This window comes from Mauremys mutica, chromosome 7 (genome assembly GCF_020497125.1).
Source record: "Mauremys mutica isolate MM-2020 ecotype Southern chromosome 7, ASM2049712v1, whole genome shotgun sequence".
NCBI classification, from domain to species: Eukaryota; Metazoa; Chordata; order Testudines; family Geoemydidae; genus Mauremys; species Mauremys mutica.
In genome coordinates, this window is record NC_059078.1 from 782,568 (window position 1) to 803,797 (window position 21,230).

The 21,230-nt window shown below is 66.7% G+C and overlaps 1 protein-coding gene across 2 annotated transcripts in view; it reads left to right on the plus strand.

Annotated features, from left to right (window-relative positions):
- The first annotated feature begins 737 nt into the window (after positions 1–737).
- Positions 738–21,230, plus strand: part of CPNE9 (copine family member 9) — a 37,223-nt gene continuing 16,730 nt past the window's right edge. Inside the window, exons 1-8 of one of the 2 annotated variants that reach the window (XM_045023013.1) lie at positions 738–924; positions 8,794–8,834; positions 10,188–10,234; positions 12,167–12,270; positions 14,016–14,055; positions 15,253–15,255; positions 16,938–17,014; positions 20,709–20,772. In XM_045023013.1, coding sequence (XP_044878948.1) covers positions 848–924; positions 8,794–8,834; positions 10,188–10,234; positions 12,167–12,270; positions 14,016–14,055; positions 15,253–15,255; positions 16,938–17,014; positions 20,709–20,772 — 453 coding nt within the window. In that variant the 5' untranslated portion in view covers positions 738–847. The remainder of the gene's footprint in view (positions 925–8,793; positions 8,835–10,187; positions 10,235–12,166; positions 12,271–14,015; positions 14,056–15,252; positions 15,256–16,937; positions 17,015–20,708; positions 20,773–21,230) is intronic. The other variant, XM_045023014.1, reaches the window with a different exon arrangement.

A 21,230-nucleotide genomic window follows, 5' to 3' on the forward strand; every position in this document is an offset into this window, starting at 1 on the left:
TGCCTTTGCCCTGCCTCTTGTTTCAGGCCACGGCAGCACGGCGAAGGGGGGGGAAATGGCCTTGGGTGCTTCCGTGTGGTCGGAGTGGGAGCGGAGCCAGGTGGCTGCTGGCAGACACTCTTTGCCTGAGTCTGCTTTGGCCAGCTTGGCCACTAGGCTGAGCTCCTGCAGGAGCCTGGCCCCAGGGCTGTGTGCCATGGACATGGGCAGGGCTGCAGACGGGGGGAGCCCTGACACGCTCTGGCTGGCACGGGCTGGGGGGACGTCCCATGCAATGCCACTCACAGACCTTGGGCCCGGCTGCCCCTCCATCCTGCCAGCAGGGGTGGGGTTCTGCTCCTACCCCACAGCTTCCCCAAGACCTGGGGCTGCCCCTCCCCTCGTGCCTGGGCGGGGGTCCTGGCCCTTTGCCCCCTCCATGGACCATGGCAGAGCTGCCTGTGCCCGGGGGGGTTAGGGGGCAGCTCTGCCCTGGCCGGGCCGGGGTGGGGTCCCTGGGGGGCGCCTGGGGCTCAGGTCTCGGCTGGCCCCTCGACGGAGCTTTAACTAGGGCCGGGCGGGGCGGAGCGCTGCGGGCTCCCAGGGGCCGGCCGGGCCCAAGTGCCCGGGCTCCGGGGCTCCCAGGGGCCGGTCCCCGCCGGGCGGGGCGGGGGCCGCGGCCAGACGCGCTGCGCCGGGCGAGCGGAGCGGACGCAGGCGGGGGCGGAGGCAGGGCGCCCGCGGGAGGCTCCGGCTCGGCTCGGCTCGGCGAACGGACCTGCCCGGGGCCGCCGCTTCCCCGCCCATGGAGCCCGCCCCGCGCCTGCCTTAGCGCGGCGCGCCCGGAGCGCAGCAGCCGGCAGCGGGGATGGCGTCTCCGGGAGCCCTGGAGCCGGCGCCCGCCAGCGTCCCGGCCACCAAGCTGGAGCTCACCGTCTCCTGCAGGTGCGGGGCCGCGGGCAGCGCCGGGCGCGGGCGGGAGCCTCCGGCAGCCGGGCAGAGCCAGACCTTCCCTCCCCGGCACTGCGCGGGTCCGTCGGGCAAGGGGGCGCGGGGCGCCACGGGCAGCTTGGGACGGGCGCCTTGGCCAGAGAGAGCCTGAGCGTGCAACGCCTGGCCATCGTGTGCGTGTGGGAGAGCGTGTGAGCGTGCAACGCCTGGCCATCGTGTGCGTGTGGGAGAGCGTGTGAGCGTGCAACGCCTGGCCATCGTGTGCGTGTGGGAGAGCGTGTGAGCGTGCAACGCCTGGCCATCGTGTGCGTGGGGGAGAGCCTGAGCGTGCAACGCCTGGCCATCGTGTGCGTGTGGGAGAGCGTGTGAGCGTGCAACGCCTGGCCATCGTGTGCGTGTGGGACAGCGTGTGAGCGTGCAACGCTTGGCCATCGTGTGCGTGTGGGACAGCGTGTGAGCATGCAACGCCTGGCCATCGTGTGCGTGTGGGACAGCGTGTGAGCGTGCAACGCCTGGCCATCGTGTGCGTGGGGGAGAGCCTGAGCGTGCAACGCCTGGCCATCGTGTGCGTGTGGGAGAGCGTGTGAGCGTGCAACGCCTGGCCATCGTGTGCGTGTGGGACAGCGTGTGAGCGTGCAACGCCTGGCCATCGTGTGCGTGTGGGACAGCGTGTGAGTGTGCAACGCCTGGCCATCGTGTGCGTGTGGGACAGCATGTGTGCGTGCAACACATGTTCATCATGGGGGGGACAGCTTGTGAGTGTGCAACACCTGGCCATTGTGTGTGAGGGAGACAGCATGTGAGCATGCAATGCATGTCCATCATCTGTGTGTGTGGGGCAGCATGTGAGTGTGCAACACATGGCTATTGTGTGTTTCTCAGCGTCCAATGCATGTCCACCATGTATGTGAGGGACAGTGTGTGAGCGTGCAACACATGGCCATTGTATGTATGTGGAATAGTGTGTGAGCGTGCAACACGTCCATCGTGTATGTGTGGGAAAGTGTGTGAGTGCAATGCATGTCCATCGTGTGTATGTGGGACAGCGTGTGAGCATGCAATGCATATCCATTGTGTGTGGGGGACAGAGTGTGAGCGTGCAATGCATGCCCATCATGTGGGGGGGCAGCATGTGAACGTGCTACGCATGCCCATCGTGTGTGTATGTGGGACAGCGTGTGAACGTGCAACACATGTCCATCATGTGTTTGTGTGCAATAGAATGACAGCGTGCAATGCATGCCTATCGTGTGTGTTTGACAACATGTAAGCGTGCAACACATGCCCACTGTTTATGTGTTGGGGCAGCCTATGAGCATGCAATGCATGTCCATGGTGTGTTTGTGTGCAACAGCATGCAAGCATGCAATTAATTCCCCTTGTGTGAGCGTGCATGCGACTGTGAGCGTGCAATGCATGCCCACCATGTGTGTGTGTCGGACAACGTGTAAATGTGCAATGCATTCCCGTTTGTGTGCAACAGCATGAGAGCAACGTATGCCCATTGTGTGTGTGCATGGGACAATATGTGAGTTTGCAATGCATGTCCAGCATGTGTGTGCATGCAATGGCCTGTCAGCATGTAACACATGCCCAGCGTGCACGTGCATGCAACCATGTGAGCGTACAACACATGCCCATTGTGTGTGCACATGCAACAGCACGAGCGTGCAAAGCATGTCCATCATGTGTGCCTGTGTGACAGCATGTGAGTGTGAAAGGACATCCATCATGTATGTGTGTGTGCCAGCTGTGCATGCATGTGAGCACGCATGCATGTCTACCATGTGTGCGTAGAGTGGGTGTACATGAGCGTGTGTGCCTGCCGTGTGTGCATGGATAGTGTGTTTGACGCATGTGCAGCCTGCGCACGCAGCAAACTTGCTCTTCGGTGATTATTTCCTCTTAACCCCTAAATGTAAATGCAGTTTTCGTTCTGTTTGCTGGTGAGAGCGACACCCGCCAGCCCTCACCCCCGCTCAGTGAGACTTCGTCGGCATGACCACGGTGCAAGGGCCGTGTAAGAGTCTGGTCCCGCTCGGGGGAGAGCATGGCCTGCCCAGGATAGAGCTGGTCTACACCCAGTGCATCCCCTCCCCCGTCGCTCGCTCTCACCCAGCGCCCCTCCCCCGTCACTTGCTCTCACCCAGCGCCCCTCCCCCGCTCGCTCTCACCCAGCGCCCCTTCCCCAGCAGGCACTCACTTCCCCCCCAGCTCTATATGGCCTGGCTGTTAACCTCAGGCCCAGGCAAAGACAACAGCTGAGGTTTTCCCAGTGGCTCCCTAGCTTGCAGCTTGGGATTCCCACCCAGCTGGTCTGGGGCAGGGAGCCCCAGAGGTCCCGGGTGGGCTGCAGTTCCTAGGCACACGTGGGGTGGTACCAGGGGCAGCAAAGGCAGCCAGACGGGCATCGGGGAGCCCTGGCCATGCTGGAGGATTGCGCCCAGCAGTGCAGCCGGCAGCTCGCTGGGCACCAGCCAATGCAGGTGCAGCACCGCCCAAATGTCAGGTGGACGCGTCCGCGCAGGCTGGAAGCCCATTGACTGTTCTGCCCCGGGGCCTGGGCCCCGGAGCTGCTCTGCTGCCGCCTGGGAACGAGCCGGGGGGAAGGTACGTGCAGAGGAGCGGGCGGGGTCCCTGCCTGCGCATGGCTCCATGGGCAGCGTTTGCTCACGTTCTCACCACGTCTCTCTGGTTCTGACCCCAGCCCAGGGCTGTCTGGCTCCATTGTCCAAGCAGAGGCAGAGGAGGCTGGAGGGCAGGGGACAAGGGGCAGAGCCATCAGGTGTCCCGGGGAACACCCCTGCTCTGTGCAGCAGCCAGGCGCCCGAGCTCATCGCTGGTTTTCAGTTGGGTCTGGCAGCACCGTGGGCTCACGAGGGTTTTGGTGAGGCAGAGCCAGGGTATGAGGGGGCTGTGAAGCTCCTCGCCAGCCAGGGGAGCCTGAGGGGTTACTGGGCCCATGTGCACCCCTGGGAGCCCAGCGTGACTGGTGCAAAGGGAAGCCCCAAAACAGCCAAGTGAACTGAACAATTGCGACCCCTCGAGGCTCTGGTTAAAATAGGCCTGCAGGGGCACTGTTGCCTGGCTGCTGCAGCCTTTGGTGCATGGAGCAGGAGAAGTGCCTCAGCCAGCTGGGAAAGCAGCCAGGGCTGTGACTGGCTCGGAGCAGATGGAGACCCGTACCCCCTTCCTGCAGGAGCAGGGACTAACTGTCTGATCTGGAAGGGCAGCGAGGAAGCTCTCGCCCCAGGAGGCGGGGGGCATGGGCTGGATCAGCAGGGGTGGATCGCTCACATCGCCCTGTGCTTTGGGGGGGCGAGAGGCGGAAATGGCAGCCTCTCCCCAAGGAGGCGTGTCTGCCCTTTACAGCTGTTCGGAATTCAGCAGTTGTTGCCTCTGATCAGCCAGGGAAGCTCTCTGGATCAGGAGAGCTGAGCTCCGCACGTAGACAGAGCGCGAGGCTCGGGCCCCCGAGCGTCTCGGCTTTCCCCAGGCCTCCCTAAGGAAACGGACCTGCTGGGCCTGGCCCCTGCTTCCAAAGGCTTTGGGCCCTTTCCTCTCTGCATGGCCATACAGGGGCTGGAACAGCTTGTGCAGTGGGGGGCTGAGAGCCAGTGAACCTGGGTATGATGGAAACCACTTCAAGCCAGGGGTTTCAGCAGCCCCCCTAGGTCTAGGCCATAGCTTGGAGCCTGCTCTCAGATGTCCTGCCCTGGGGATGGGCATGTCAGACCGATAGGGATTGAGGGTGGGGCGCGGGAGGGAGTCCAGGTAACAATCCTTGGAGCGGTCGCTTCTGTGTCTCCTTCCTTATGGCCCCCTGTGCAGGGTGCGACCTGAGCTCGTCTGCTTGGTCCCTCTTTGCCCCTGGCCACCTGCCTCTGACAGACCCAGCTGCTCACAGCAAACCCAGGTGACTGTACAGAACTCCCCTTTCCCTCATCTGCCCAGCCATCCTCAGACGGAGCCGGGATGTGCCGGGGGGGGGGGGGCGGGGTCTGTTGCAAATAAATATGAAGGAACAGTGAGAATTTTGGAAGTGTTGCAGGGAGGGGGCAGGGAGGGACCCTTGGTGTTTTGCAGCCCCCAGGCCCACACGGGCTGGCAGCTGGTCTGAGGGACTCTAGTGAGCTGGGACCCAGGCCCGAAGGGCTCCTTCTCCAGCTGAACCATTTTCCCTTGTGTGGCTCTGCCCAGCAGAGTGTTAAACACCCTTGGGCCCTGCTCCCAGCACAGGTGGGGAAGAGTGGAGGGACCCCTCTGTTCTGGCTGAGTTTCTGAGCAGTCCCAGCTGGGTAGGGGGCTCAGGCCCCCTGGGACCCTGGCCCAGAACCAGGCAGGGCAGAACCCTGCTCTGAATGTGCCACCATCCCTGGTGAGAGCAGGCGTCATGGGGCACAGAAAAGAGCTCGGGGGATTTAATAGCAGCCTTTGGTGCTTTTCAGTGTCAAACTCTACAGAGTCAGGAATGATCAAAGTGCTGCGGCTGCTGCTGTTTCGGGGCGGGGAGCAGCCCCGGGACCCGCTCGCTCAGTCAGGCTATTCAGACCTTGCTAAGTGTCTCTTTTCTCCTCACTTTGCCCCCGCCCATCTCTCCATTACCGATGCTCCTGTGCCTGGGTGCAATAGCCGCTCAGCCACCACCGAGTGCGCTAGTAAATGGGTTCCCTGTCATGTTCAATCACCGTCTGGGCCAGAGACGCCACTTCTTCCTCACCCTGTTCAGCTCGCCGACCCTCCCTCCCCGCCAGTGCATGCTCTGCAGTGCCCTGCCAGTGCAGCCCCCTCCCTGCACTGCTCTGCTGCTCTTCAAGCACCTGCTTCCCAGCACCAGCTCTCAGCCCTGCGGGTCAGCCCCGGGCTCACCTGCACATCCCTGGCGAGCCCCACAAAAAACAGGGCCCTGAGGCTGGCCAGTGATGGTGCCCTCAGCTGGTGACTGGCCACAGAAACCTGTTTCCCAGGAGTGCTGCGCCCTGTCGCTCAGCTGGGCCTGGTGCTAGTCCCTGTAGCCCTGCGATCCTCCCTTTCCTCCTCTTGCACTCCCTGGTTGTGTGTTGGGAGCTCTTCAGGGCAGGGACCTTCACTGTGTGTGAGCAGCACCCAGCACCCGTGCTCTGCGCCCTCTGCCTTGGCATCCCCCAGGGCTCCCGGGTGTAGGGTGACCATACGTCCAGTTTTGGCCAGGACAGTCACTATTTTAAGCCCTGTCCCGGCTGTCCCGACTTCTTTGGCAAACATGGGCATTTGTCCCGTTTGTTCTTTCCGACTAGATCAGTTGGCAAAGAGCAAACGGGACAAATGTCCACTTTTGTCCAAAATGTGGAGTGCAGAGAAACATGGGGGGGGGGCTGAGCAGCGACCCCAGCACAGGCAGGGGCAGGCAGGGCTCGAGCGAGCAGCGACCCAGCCTCGCGTGAGGAGGAGGGATCGGGCAAGTGGGGGGGCCAGCCCTGTGGGGCGGAGGGGGGTCTCAGGCCAGTGTCCTGTTTCCCCTTATGGAGCGTCCCAGGCACAGCACACATGGGGGCTGTTTCCGCTCAGCTGGTTGCGTCTGTTAACCAGGTAGAGTCCCCAATCCCCAGCCAGAGTCAGCGCAGCCCGCAGGACCCCTGGCCTGGCCCGAGAGTCCAACCCTCAGCAGCAGCTCAGAGCCAGGCCGGAAGAGCTGCCTGAGTCCTGCGAGCTGCGTCTGGCTGAGTCGTGCTGCCGGCAGGGTCTTCGCAACGGGCTCTTTGCCACCAGGCGATGAAATCAAACCGCTCCAGCCCCACAGTCACCAGCACCTGCCCCCCGCACACAGGTGGGTTCCTAGACTCCTCCCATCCCTGTGGACTCTGGCCTCGGGGCTGCGGCCCAGGGGCTGGCACCCGCCCGCACTGAAGCTCTGATGCCTTATTTTTATGTTGAAGGCATAAAAAAGGGAGCGCAAAGGGACTTGTTCTTTGGCCGTGCCAGGTAACGCGGGTCCCTTGCAGCTGTGCAGCTGCCTGGCGTGTGCTGGCTGGGAAAGAATGAAACCCTGGGGCTGGGGAAGCTGGGAGCTGTGCCCTGTGCTGGGAGCTCCCCCCCATCCAGCAGCCTGCCCTGCCCCTCAGCCAGTGCCCTGCCCCGCCCCACAGTGCCCCGTGCTGGGAGCCCCCCCCATCCAGTACCCAGCCCTGCCCCCCCAGCCAGCACCCTGCCCCCCACAGCACCCCCCTCTGGGAGCCCCCACAGCCAGCATCCTGCCCTGCCCCACAGCACCCCCTGCTGGGAGCTCCCCCCCATCCAGCAGCCTGCCCTGCCCCTCAGCCAGTGCCCTGCCCCGCCCCACAGTGCCCCGTGCTGGGAGCTCCCCCTCAGCCAGTGCCCTGCCCCGCCCCACCGTGCCCCGTGCTGGGAGCTCCCCCCATCCAGTACCCAGCCCTGCCCCTCAGCCAGTGCCCTGCCCCGCCCCACAGTGCCCCGTGCTGGGAGCTCCCCCCCATCCAGTACCCAGCCCTGCCCCCACAGCCAGCGCCCTGCCCTGCCCCCCACAGCACCCCCCTCTGGGAGCCCCCACAGCCAGCATCCTGCCCTGCCCCACAGCACCCCCTGCTGGGAGCTCCCCACCCCATCCAGCAGCCTGCCCTGCCCCAACAGCCAGTGCCCCACTGGGAGCTCCCCCCAATCCAGTACCTTGCCCTGCCCCACAGCCAGCGCCCTGCCCCGCCCCACGGCGCTCCCTGCTGGGAGCTCTCCCCCATCCAGTGCCCTGCCCTGCCCCCACAGTGCCCCCCACTCTGGGAGCCCCCCCAGCCAGCACCCTGCCCTGCCCCCACAGTGCCCCCCACTCTGGGAGCCCCCCCAGCCAGCACCCTGCCCTGCCCCCACAGCGCCCCCTGCTGGGAGCTCCCCCAGAGCCAGCGCCCTGCCCTGCCCCCACAGCGCCCCCTGCTGGGAGCCCCCACAACCAGCGCCCTGCCCTGCCCCCACAGCGCCCTCTGCTGGGATGGCATCATGCCCACAGCCATCTTGGTTTCTTGCCGTGGTTTATAAAGTGTGGGTTATTCTGTTTGTTTAAAAGTGCTGCCTGTGATGGTGGCGACTGACAGGGAGCCGAGGGCTGGGCTCCCCTCACCTGTGCACACCTTGGGCCTCTGGGCAAAGGGGAACAGCCGCGTTTCCTCCACACCGCACAGAGCAGAGGTTTCACCCAGAGGCCCCAAAGGCAGAGACAGGACCCCGGGGCTAGTACAGGGCTGGGGCTGTATGGTCAGGGCACCCCCAGCTAGTCACCATTCCCCGTCTGCCTGTGGCGTTGCCTGCCCTGCTGAGTCCTCTCTGCATCCCCACAGCACCCCGGGGTGCTCCAGCCCCTCGCCAGGCTGGACTCTCCAGTGGATCTGCCCAGGAGGTCAGGGGCTGCAGGGACCAGCTGTTAACAGAAGTATTAATTTTAGTTACTGTTCGTGCCACTGCCAAGCTGCCATGGCAACAAGGAGAGGTTATACTGAGGGCCAGGCAGGCCCCTCTGAGTTTTGGGAGAGGGGTGGGGCCCCCACCACAAACAGACACTGACCTCCTCTCCCAGCTCCCAACACCCTCCTGCCCAGCCCGGGGACCCTGCGTCTGAGCTCCGGGGATGCTGCCCGCTCCTGGGCGCAGATTCCACTGACGTGTCCTGTTCTCGCAGATCGGTTTAATGTGGATGGACTCCAGTGGCCTGGGCTGGGAGCGGGGAGGGCGGCTGGGCTGGGGCCCAACGCTTGGGGGCTGCAAGTTCTGCAGTAGTTGGAGCTCCTGCTGGAGCCAGGTTCGTAGACCCCAGCTCCCCCACTTCTCCCGTTGCTGGACAAGTTTCCAGCCTGGCTCACGTCCGTCTGTCTGTCTCCCCAGGAACTTGCTGGACATGGACACCTTCTCCAAGTCTGACCCTGGTACGTGTGGGGAGTGGAACTGGCTGGGGGACCTGCTTCAGGGCGTAGCCTCTGGCAGGGCAGGCAGGCAACATGCTCTGAGGGGGCAGCAAGGCCTGTGCAGCCAGCTCCTGCAGGCTGTGCCTGGCACTGAGCGGTGGGAGGGGTGTGTGATTGCACCAAGCTGCACAGCCTGGGCAGAGACAAACCTGTCCGGGGCAGGGGAGCGGGGGTGCTGCACAGGCCGGCTTGGCGCAGTCAGCTGAGACGAGCACTAGAGCCTTGTGGCAGAAGCAGCTTTTGAGAAGGAGACAGGCTGGTGTGCACAGTGTGTGTGTGCAGTGCAGTGTGTAGTGTATGCTTCGTGGGGTCGTGCACAGTGTGTGTGAAGGGGTGCATGAGGGCATGCATGAATCGCGTATGCTTGGTGTGGCGCACAAGGGACGTGCACAGTGTGTGCAGGGGCACGGGGAAAGTGCAGTGTTGGGATGAGCAAGGTTAATGTGTATATGCAATGTGGTGCACAAGGTATGCCCGTGTGTACGCATGCAGTGTGATGTGCAAGGTATGTGCATGCAGTGGGTTGGTGTCCACGAGGTGTGCATGTGCAAAGTATGCCCATGTGGGGTAGGCGAGTGCACATGCAGTGTGTGCACAGAGGGGTGGGTTGTGCAGTGTATATGTGCAAGGTGTATATGTGCAGTGACGTGCGTGAGTAGTCACTGTGATGTGCAAAGCATGCATGGACAGTGGCGGGGGAAGGAGGAGTGCGTGCACAGGGTGCACCTGCATGAGGTGGGGAGAGTGTGCATGAAGTGTGTGCACAGTGGGGAAGTGTGTGTGAGACCTGCAGTGGGATGGGAAGTGGGTGGGGGGTGCAGTGTGTGAGATGCAGTGGGAAGGGGTGTGTCGGGTGCAGTGTGTGAGATGCAGTGGGAAGGGGTGGGGGGGTGCAGTGTGTGAGATGCAGTGGGAAGGGGTGTGTCGGGTGCAGTGTGTGAGATGCAGTGGAATGGGGTGTGTCGGGTGCAGTGTGTGAGATGCAGTGGGAAGGGGTGTGTCGGGTGCAGTGTGTGAGATGCAGTGGGAAGGGGTGTGTCGGGTGCAGTGTGTGAGATGCAGTGGGAAGGGGTGTGGGGGGGGTTCAGTGTGTGAGATGCAGTGGGAAGGGGTGTGTCGGGTGCAGTGTGTGAGATGCAGTGGGAAGGGGTGTGTCGGGTGCAGTGTGTGAGATGCAGTGGGAAGGGGTGTGTCGGGTGCAGTGTGTGAGATGCAGTGGGAAGGGGTGTGTCGGGTGCAGTGTGTGAGATGCAGTGGGAAGGGGTGGCTTCTGATGCAGAGGCAGTCATTAACCCTGCGCTCTCCTCTCTGCAGTAGTGGTTCTGTTCGTCCAGGGGAGTGGCAGCAAGGAGTGGAGGGAGGTGAGTGCCGAGCGTCAGCGCAGCGGGGCCCGTCCCAGTGCCCAGAGCAGGCACCCGGCCAGCTGCCCACACCCTGCCCCCACTGACACAGGCTCCTTACAGGGTGCTCGGGAGACCCACTTGCCACCCCAGCTGCCAATGCACCCATCTAGCCCTGTGCCCCCCACCCCCAAACAAGCCAGTGGGCTCATCTGCCATGGCTGAGTCTTTGTTAAGGAGAGAGCAAAGCTGAGCAGTCCAGGGCGAGACTTAGCCACCTGACACTGTCTCCTCCCGCTCCCCTGGAGCCCGGCCCCATGCTCCAGAGCCCGGCCCCGCGCCCAGCGCCTCCCAGAGCCCGGCCCAGCGCCTCCCAGAGCCCGGCCCCGCGCCCAGCGCCTCCCAGAGCCCGGCCCAGCACCTCCCAGAGCCCGGCCCCGCGCCCAGCGCCTCCCCGAGCCCGGCCCCGCGCCCAGCGCCTCCCCGAGCCCGGCCCCGCGCCCAGCGCCTCCCAGAGCCCGGCCCAGCGCCTCCCCGAGCCCGGCCCCCGCGCCCAGCACCTCCCAGAGCCCGGCCCCGCGCGCCCAGCGCCTCCCAGAGCCCGGCCCAGCGCCTCCCCGCGCCCGGCCCCGCGCCCAGCGCCTCCCCGAGCCCGGCCCCGCGCCCAGCGCCTCCCCGAGCCCGGCCCAGCGCCTCCCCGAGCCCGGCCCCGCGCCCAGCGCCTCCCCGAGCCCGGCCCCGCGCCCAGCGCCTCCCAGAGCCCGGCCCAGCACCTCCCAGAGCCCGGCCCCGCGCCCAGCGCCTCCCAGAGCCCGGCCCCGCGCCCAGCGCCTCCCCGAGCCCGGCCCCGCGGCCAGCGCCTCCCAGAGCCCGGCCCAGCGCCTCCCCGAGCCCGGCCCCGCGCCCAGCGCCTCCCCGAGCCCGGCCCCGCGCCCAGCGCCTCCCAGAGCCCGGCCCCGCGCCCAGCGCCTCCCAGAGCCCGGCCCAGCGCCTCCCTGAGCCCGGCCCCGCGCCCAGCGCCTCCCCGAGCCCAGCTCTGCACTCCCAGCGGCTCTGAGTCATTTTCAGAGGGTTCCTTGTCTAACTCCTTCATACCCATGGGCCTGGCTGCTCCTGGGCCCAGCAGCCAGGTTCGCTGGCGGCTGAGCAGGGCCCCGACTCCCTGTTCACCCGGAGGGTGCTGCATGGGCAGCAGAGTGGGCAGCTCGCAGTGCAATGAGCAGCCTTCGGCCTGGGCCCCTCTCCACGCACCACTGCCCATCTCGCAGCCTCAGTTTGCTTCAGGCTAGGGTGAGTTCTCAGCTTTGCGTCTTTGCATGGCGTCTCCTGGGGCACTGCCAGCAGCGTGTCTGCTTCCCCTGCGTCACGCTGCTGCTGCCTGCCTCCCCCGCGCCAGCACCATGCACCCTGCGGTGGCAGCACCAGGCTCCTGCCCTGGGCTCAGCTCACGGGGGGATGCTGAGGGGATGCTGCTGCTCCCTGAGCCGGGGCTGAGACCTGCAGGCCTGGGGATTTCCAGATCCGTCCCCCCGGCCCAGCAGAGATCAGCCGGAGCTGGGGCCTCGGGACTGGGCTGCCCAGGGCCTGGGATAGATTCTTTCTGGGGGCTGCACCTGCTCCGCGAGCCAGTCAGCTCCAGGCACCAGCTCCAGTGCGGCCCCTGGCCCAGCTGGGGGCTCCACAGCGCCCCCTTGCTGAGGAGCTGGGCCTGCCCCACTCTGATCCCTGCGGGGGCTCCCGGCCAGGGCCGCCTAATCCCCTGCTCTGCTAAACGGGCCCATATGGCTCCTGCTCCCACGCTAATGATCTGGCTCTGCCGTTGGCCTTAATCCCAGGAAATCTGGATTACAGGCCTGGGAGGCAGCTCCTCACATACGTGCTGGGACACAGGGGCCCTGCCACAGCCACGTGGCCCCAGGTGAGCGCTGTCCCCTCACCCCCTTCTCCCCTCAGTTTGGACGCACCGAAGTGATTGACAACACCCTGAACCCCGACTTCGTCCGCAAGTTCGTCCTTGATTATTTCTTTGAGGAGAAGCAGAACCTGCGCTTTGATGTGTGAGTGAAACCTGATCCCTTCCCCCCACCAGATCCCCCTCCCCCACCCTGCCTCAGCTCCCCCCGCCCAGTTCCCCTCCCCCTCCCCCTCCTCTGCTCCTCCCCCCCGTTCCTCTCCCCCACCCTGCCTTCGCTCTGCTCACCCCCTGCTTTCCCACTGGGCCCATAGTTGGAGACCAGGGTATTTGTGGCATGGCTGCCAACTGGGCCAAAGTGGAGCCCTTCCTGGGAGAGCTGGAGGTGAGGTTGCAAAGCTCTGGGGCGGCTGTGGTGGCCGCGGTGTGACACGGCAGGGCAGTTGCAGTGTGCTGAGACATGGCGGGGTGGCTGCGGGCGGCCAGCGTGACAGAGCAGCTGTGGAGGGACGTCTGTGGCAGCTGCAGCACAACAGGGCGGCGGCTACAGCGTGGCAGGGTGGCTGCAGGTTGGTGTGACAGAGCAGGCGTGGCATAACAAGGTGGCTGTGACGGTTGCAGCGTTATAGGCTGGTTGGAGGGTGGCGTGATGGAGAGGCTGTGGGGTGGCTGCAGGGTGGCTGCGGGGCGGCCGTGGTGGCTGCGGGATGGCAGGGTGGCTGTGGGGTGGCTGCAGGGTGGCTGCGGGATGGCAGGGTGGCTGTGGCGGCTGCAGGGTGGCGTGATGGAGCAGCAGTGGGGTGGCTGTGGGGCTGCTGTGGTGGCTGCAGGGTGGCCATGGTGGCTGCGGGGTGGCTGTGGGGCAGCCGTGGTGGCTGCAGGGTGGCGTGATGGAGCGGCTACAGGGTGGCCTTGGGGTGGCTGCGGGATGGCAGGGTGGCTGTGGGGTGGCTGCAGGGTGGCTGCGGGATGGCAGGGTGGCTGTGGCGGCTGCAGGGTGGCATGATGGAGCGGCAGTGGGGTGGCTGTGGGGCTGCTGTGGTGGCTGCAGGGTGGCCATGGTGGCTGCGGGGTGGCTGTGGGGCAGCCGTGGTGGCTGCAGGGTGGCGTGATGGAGCGGCTGCAGGGTGGCTGTGGCGGCTGCAGGGTGGCCGGGGTGGCTGCGGGATGGCAGGGTGGCCGTGGCGGCTGCAGGGTGGCTGTGGGGTGGCTGCGGGATGGCAGGGTGGCTGTGGCGGCTGCAGGGTGGCCGGGGTGGCTGTGGGGCGGCTGCAGCAAGGCAGGACGATTACAAGGCTCCTCATGCTGCTCTCAGGATTCCTGACTCCGCCCTAGCCAGAACAGAAGCTCTTCGGGGCAGTGTGTAACATGGGCCCAGCCTGAAGTCGTCATGACCCTGGAATGCAGGGCAGGAGCCAGTGTGCGAACACCCAGCAGCGCCTGGGGTGGGCGAGAACATGAGGTGTGGGGGGCTGGGGAACAGCTGTGCCTGGTGCCAGGGGCCTGTCTGGGCCCGTCTCTGCCTGTGCGGGGCCCAGCCCAGCTCGTGAACTCCTGCAGGGCCCAGCTCCCAGCGGCCGGAGGACACAGCAGGTGCTGGTGCTTTGAAGCGGTGCCCCCCCAGTCGCTGCCCACAACAAGGAGTCCAGGAGCCCCACAGGCCTCTCCGGGCAGTGCGGGGCATCGGGGCGGCCACCGGGCACCAGCCTCCATCCCCTGCTGGGCGTGGGTGTGCTCAGCGCCCTGCCTGTGGGGCCCCGTAGCCCCCGTCTCGTCCCAGCGCTGCCCCGGACGGAGCTCGTTCCTGGGGGGCTCTGACTGGGGCAGCCCCGGGGGGGGGGGTCCTGCACCCATTGCAAGGCGCTCACAGCTCTCCTCTCTCCCCACAAGCTACAACGTGGACTCCAAGAGCTGCAACATCTCCAAACACGTGAGTGTAGACCCGGCCCCACCCCCGGCTCTGCCCCCTGGCACTGAGCCCCCCCGCTCAGCCCCCGGCTCTGCCCCCTGGCACTGAGCCCCCCCGCTCAGCCCCCGGCTCTGCCCCCCCTGGCCCCACCCCCGGCTCTGCCCCCTGGCACTGAGCCCCCCCGCTCAGCCCCCGGCTCTGCCCCCCCCGGCCCCACCCCCGGCTCTGCCCCCTGGCACTGAGCCCCCCCGCTCAGCCCCCGGCTCTGCCCCCTTGCACTGAGCCCCCCCGCTCAGCCCCCGGCTCTGCCCCCCCCGGCCCCACCCCCGGCTCTGCCCCCTGGCACTGAGCCCCCCGCTCAGCCCCCGGCTCTGCCCCCCCCGGCCCCACCCCGGGCTCTGCCCCCTGGCACTGAGCCCCCCCGCTCAGCCCCCGGCTCTGCCCCCTTGCACTGAGCCCCCCCGGCCCCACCCCCGGCTCTGCCCCCGCTCGGACCCCCCAGCCCCAGCCCCCAACTCTGCCTCCCGAGACTCAGCCCTTCCCCACTGCTCAGCACCCCGCTCTGCCCCCCGCTCTGCCCTCCCCCAGGCTCAGCCCTCCCCTGTCACCATGTGCCTTGCGGGTCCCTAGTCTCAGCCGTGTTGCTGGACCAGTGAGACTCTGCGGCTCTGTGCCCTGCGGGGGGTGGGGGGTGTTTCAGGGTCTCCCCGCTGCGGTGCAGAGGCGGCTCGGCCCTGTCTGTAGGAGGCACAGACTGAGCCCCGTTGCTGGGGCACCTTGCAGCCCCACTGCGCAGGTGGGAACTGCAGCCTGGCGAGGCGGGGGCTGGCCAGAAGCTGCCCAGGGGCTGAGCCGGTTCCCAGGCAGTGCCCTGGGTGCGGGCCTGGCCCAGCGGGAGCAGCTGGCCATCTGGTCCTGGCAGGAGAGCGCAGCGCAGGCGCCACGTGCCCAAGGAGCTGCACTGCGTGTCTGGCACAGAGAACACGGCCCTGGCCCTGGCTGCTGCTTGTCGCTGCTCACCCAGGCTCTGCCACCGGCTCTCCGGCATCCCCTCCCTGCTGCTCTGCGGAGCCTGCCCCCAAGGTGCCTGGCTGGATCCGGTGCTGCCAGTGGCCCAGAGCGATGGGGTGACCCGCTACCTCAGAGGGGTGGCAGCCCGGGCTCCATCATCACCCTGTGTAACCTGCTCTCTCTCTGCTGCCCACGCTGGGACCACAGAAGGTACGTGCCTCTCCTGCCCCCAGTGGCAAATGGGCAAAGCACAGCCGGGAGCGAGGGCTGGGCTGGGAGCCCCAGGTGGGCAGGGGCCGTTTGTCACCAGGGACTGAACCCTGCCTATGCTGGTTACCCCTGCAGGCAATGCCCACCCCCAGGCGGGAGGGGCTGGGGGCCCTGGACAGGCCGACGCCTCCAGGCCAGGGAAGCAGTTGGAGCAGTTGCAGCGCAGAGCCGTGGTACCTATGCCTCCCGCCACGGGGGGCCTCTCTTCTCCTGGGTGGCCGGGGGAACATCCCTCCCCACATCTTGTCCTGGGCCCTGGCCATTGCTCCTGCGGCTCCGGAACACAAAGGGCTGGTGGAAGTTGCCAACCAAGACATTGGCCATCCCTCCCCACCAGGGTGCCCCACAGCACCTGCTCCCCACTGCAGCACTGGCCTCATTTCAGCAGCAAGCTCTGGCTGGCAGGGTGCAGGCAAGAATCCAGAACATCAGCTCAGCTGCTGGGTCAGAGCAATGGTCCGTCCAGCCCAGTGTCCTGGCTCTGGCAGTGGCCAGGTGCAGCAGGGAAACAGGGCACTTCTCCAGCGACCCAGCCCCTGTCGCCCACTCCCAGCTTCTGGCAGTCGGAGGCTTAGGGACCCCAGTGTGCGGGGTCCCCTCCCTGCCCATCCTGGCTAACAGCCATTGATGGACCCGTCCTCCAGGAACTGAGCTCCTTCAGGTTTGAACCCAGTGACGCTTCTGGCCTTCACCTCCCCTGGCAACGGAACTGGCACCTCCGCAGACTGACTGCGCTGCGAGAAGCAGCACGGCCTTGTGTTTGTTTAACCTGCTGCCTATTAATTTCATTGGGTGACACCTAGTTCGTGCATTATGAGGAAGAGTAAATAACACTTCACTATTCACTTTCTCCACTCAGTTATGATTTTATAGATGTCTCTCATATCCCTCCCTTAGTCGTCTCTTTTCCAAGCTGAAAAGTCCCAGTCTTATTAATCTCTCACCATACAGAAGCTGTTCCATACCCCTAATCATTTCTGTTGCCATTTTCTGAACCTTTTCCAATTCCAATATATCTTTTTTGAGATGGGGTGACCACATCTGCACGCAGTATTCAAGATGTGGGCGTACCAGGGATTTATATAGAGGCAATACAATATTTTCTCTATTATCTATCCCTTTCTTAATGAGTCCCAACATTCTGTTCACTTTTTTGGCTGCCGCTGCACATTGAGCGGATGTTTTCAGAGAACTATCCACAATGACTCCAGGCCGGGCCTATCGGGGCGGGGGCTGAAAGCAGCGAGCAGGGGCGAGGCCTCAGCTGGAAGAGGTTTAGTAGGGCACTAGCCACCCCAAGGGGACGCTTCGCCCGCTGCCCATGTATGTAGTGTCGGGATTATGTTTCCAATGTGCTTCACTTTGCATTTCTCAACACTGAATTTAATCGGCCAATTTAGGGAGGTCCCTTGGTGGCTCTTCGCAGGCTACTTTGGACTTAACTATCCTAGTAATTTAGTGTCATCTGCAAACTTTGCCACCACCTGGGTGGGGTGTGCTGTGAGCCGCCCTGCCCTGGGGGCGCCCTGGGGTGGGGTCTGGGGACACGCCATGGGCTGCCCTCCCCACCTGCGGGCGAGATCAGTGCTCTGTGTGCCCTAACTAGCGAGCCTTGTTGGCAGGACTTTCTGGGCCAGGCGTTCGTGGCGCTGGGTGAAGTGATCGGATCCCAGCGGAGCCGCTTGGAGAGACCCCTCACGTGAGCCTCCCTTCGCCTGCTCCTGGGGGCTCCATGCGGGGGGGGAGGGCCTGGGGCAGGAGCTCCTATAACTCTGCATACTGCCCCCCAGCCAGCCTGTCCCTGCCCCCGCCATACTGCCCCCCAGCCAGCCTGTGCCTGCCCCGCCGTACTGCCCCCCAGCCAGCCAGCCCCTGCCCCCCCACATACTGCCCCCCAGCCAGCCAGTCCCTGCCCCCGCCGTACTGCCCCCCAGCCAGCCAGTCCCTGCTCACCACATGCTGCCTCCCCTAGAGCCAGCCAGTCCCTGCCCTGCCGTACTGCCCCCGAGCCAGCCTGTCCCTGCCCCCGCCGTACTGCCCCCCAGCCAACCAGTCCCTGCCCCCCACATACTGCCCCCCAGCCAGCCAGTCCCTGCCCCCCCCCATACTGCCCCCCAGCCAGCATGCCCCTGCCCCGCCGTACTGCCCCCCAGCCAGCCTGTCCCTGCCCCCGCCGTACTGCCCCCCAGCCTACCAGTCCCTGCCCCCCACTTACTGCCCCCCAGCCAGCCAGTCCCTGCCCCCCCCATACTGCCCCCCAGCCAGCCAGCCCCTGCCCCCCCATACTGGCCCCCGAGCCAGCCAGCCCCTGCCCCCCCCATACTGCCCCCCAGCCAGCCTGTCCCTGCCCCCGCCTTACTGCCCCCCACCCATCCAGTCCCTGCCCCCGCCTTACGGCCCCCCAGCCTGCCAGTCCCTGCCCCCCCCATACTGCCCCCCAGCCACCCAGTCCCTGCCCCCCCATACTGCCCCCCAGCCAGCCAGTCCCTGCCCCCGCCATACTGCCCCCCAGCCAGCCAGTCCCTGCCCCCGCCATACTGCCCCCCAGCCAGCCAGTCCCTGCCCCCGCCATACTGCCCCCCAGCCAGCCTGTGCCTGCCCCGCCGTACTGCCCCCCAGCCAGCCAGCCCCTGCCCCCCCACATACTGCCCCCCAGCCAGCCTGTCCCTGCCCCCGCCATACTGCCCCCCAGCCAGCCAGTCCCTGCCCCCCCATACTACCCCCCAGCCAGCCAGTCCCTGCTCACCACATGCTGCCTCCCCTAGAGCCAGCCAGTCCCTGCCCCCCCCATACTGCCCCCCAGCCAGCCAGTCCCTGCCCCCGCCATACTGCCCCCCAGCCAACCAGTCCCTGCCCCCCCCATACTGCCCCCCAGCCAGCCAGCCAGCCCCTGCCCACCACATGCTGCCTCCCCTAGAGCCAGCCAGTCCCTGCCCTGCCGTACTGCCCCCCAGCCAGCCTGTCCCTGCCCCCGCCGTACTGCCCCCCAGCCAACCAGTCCCTGCCCCCCACATACTGCCCCCCAGCCAGCCAGTCCCTGCCCCCCCATACTGCCCCCCAGCCAGCCAGCCCCTGCCCCCCATACTGCCCCCCAGCCAGCCAGTCCCTGCCCCACCCTACTGCCCGCCAGCCAGCCTGTCCCTGCCCCCGCCGTACTGCCCCCCAGCCAGCCTGTCCCTGCCCTCCACATACTGCCCCCCGGCCAGCCAGTCCCTGCCCACCACATGCTGCCTCCCCTAGAGCCAGCCAGTCCCTTCCCCCCACCTACTGCCCCCCAGCCAGCCATGCCCTGCCCCCCCCATACTGCCCCCCAGCCAACCAGTCCCTGCCCCGCCGTACTGCCCCCCAGCCAGCCAGTCCCTGCCCCGCCGTACTGCCCCCCAGCCAACCAGTCCCTGCCCCCGCCGTACTGCCCCCCAGCCAGCCAGCCCCTGCCCCCCACATACTGCCCCCCAGCCAGCCAGCCCCTGCCCCCCCCCGCCTGCCCCCCAGCCAGCCAGTCCCTGTCCACCACATGCTGCCTCCCCTAGAGCCAGCCAGTCCCTCCCCCCCCATACTGCCCCCCAGCCAGCCAGTCCCTGCCCTGGAGCTAGGTGAGAGCCAGTGCCCCCCAGAGGGGAAAGGCCCCGTGTCCCAGTCCCCAACCATTAGCCCGCCAGGCCCATGGCATGGCGCACAGGGGAGCTGGGGCTGGGCAGGCCTGTCACGGTGCCTGGCGCAGCAGGGCCAGCCGCACTCAGACACAGGCCCAGTAAGGGAGTGAGACGACTTCTTCAGGATGTAGCTGGGGGAGGCTGGGCTGAGGGGGGGACCCCCAACAACATCCCGCAGCCCCAGGGACCATCCTGCCCTGTCCCCAGGGCTCCTGGCCCTGCCCGCTGGCAGAAAGGCGGCTTGGAGGGGCCAGCGAGTCCCCATGGGCTCAGTCCCCTGTGGGGTCGGCTCCGCGAGGGAAGGGGTCCCCGCGGCCGGCAGAGCACGTGCTCTTCCTCCTGAGGGCAGTGGGGATGTGCCAAGCAAACCCACCCTGAAAACTGCAGGGCCTGCTTGGTGCACCAGCTCCGCTGCAGCGCAGGGGGCTGGGAGCCCAGGAGCCCTCGTCTGACCCGCCGCCCCCCATGCTGGGCGTCTCAGGCTCAGGTCCTTCTGCCGGCCACACCAGCTCTCTCAGGGACAGTGTGGCAAGGACATGCCCGGCATAGGGGGCCAGGGAGACCTCAGAGCTCCCTGCCTGCTGCCCCACATGAACCATGGCTCCCGCTGCAGTGACCAGCCTGCCTAGCAGTGCGGGCGAGCGACGGCAGGGCCCTTGGCTCCGGGGTCAGCGATTCCTCAGCACCACCATCTTCCCAGCCAGTCAGCGTCCCCCCCCCACACACACCTGTCACTGTGTCTGCTCCCCCACCAGCCCAGGGCGCTGCCCTGCTCCCCAGCCCCCCTGCTGGGAGCTCCCCCAGAGCCAGCGCCCTGCCCTGCCCCCACAGCGCCCCCTGCTGGGAGCTCCCCCACAGCCAGCGCCCTGCCCCGCCCCCACAGCGCCCCCTGCTGGGAGCTCCCCCCCAGCCAGCACCCTGCCCTGTCCCCACAGCGCCCCCTGCTGGGAGCTCCCCCACAGCCAGCGCCCTGACCCGCCCCCACAGCGCCCCCTGCTGGGAGCTCCCCCACAGCCAGCGCCCTGCCCCGCCCCCACAGCGCCCCCTGCTGGGAGCTCCCCCACAGCCAGCGCCCTGCCCCGCCCCCACAGCGCCCCCTGCTGGGAGCTCCCCCCCAGCCAGCGCCCTGCCCTGTCCCCACAGCGCCCCCTGCTGGGAGCTCCCCCCACAGCCAGCACCCTGCCCCGGCCCCACAGCGCCCCCTGCTGGGAGCTCCCCCCCAGCCAGTGCCCTGCCCCGCCCCGACAGCGCCCCCTGCTGGGAGCTCCCCCACAGCCGCCCCCTGCCCGGCCCCCACAGTGCCCCCTGCTGGGAGCTCCCCCACAGCCAGTGCCCTGCCCCGCCCCCACAGCGCCCCCTGCCGGGAGCTCCCCCACAGCCTCCCTCTGCCCCGCCCCCACAGTGCCCCCTGCCGGGAGCTCCCCCACAGCCACCCTCTGCCCTGCCCCCACAGCGCCCCCTGCTGGGAGCTCCCCCACAGCCAGCGCCCTGCCCCGCCCCCACAGCGCCCCCTGCTGGGAGCTCCCCCACAGCCAGCGCCCTGCCCTGTCCCCACAGCGCCCCCTGCTGGGAGCGTGCTCTGCTCTGGCATTGACTTTGGCCCTTCAGTGGGCTGAAATGCTGATTTCACAATGGGGCAAACAGGACCTGGGGGGAGAGCAGCCAAACCTGCTGCAGCTGCGCCCCTGTCCTGCCTGCTGTCCGCTCCTGCCAGCGCTAATGGGATGTTTCTTTTCCCAGGGGGGTCCCAGGGAAGAAGTGTGGGACCATCCTGCTGTCAGCTGAGGAGCTCAGCAACTGCCGGGTGAGTGCGTCTCCACTGGCCTGGGCACGCTGCCTGCGCTCGGGGTGGCTGCAGGACGCTGAGGGGCCGATGGTGGCAGGGAAGGGCTGAGGCATGTGTACGTGGGGGGCTGTGCTGGGGGGCCAAAGGGTGTGTGTGTGGAGAAGGCATGGGGCTGGGCGGGGCACCGCTCTCCCCATGTCAGTGGGGTGGCCCAGGTCAGGTGGGGCCTGCCCTACAGGCTCTGAACACTCCGTCTGTCTGGGGCCTGGGCTGGCCCTGGCTCCCTGCCCCAGTGCCCAGTTAGTCGTGTGGGCAGATGGGGTGTCATGGAGTCCCCGGGCGATGCTCTGGAACTGCTCCCCACCAAGCCAGGCAGGACTCTGGTGAAGTCTCCTCTCTCTGAGCAGACTGTCTCCAGGCAAGAAGCTCCCACGGCTTCCACCTTCCTGACCTTGGAGCATTCAGCATCCTCTGCC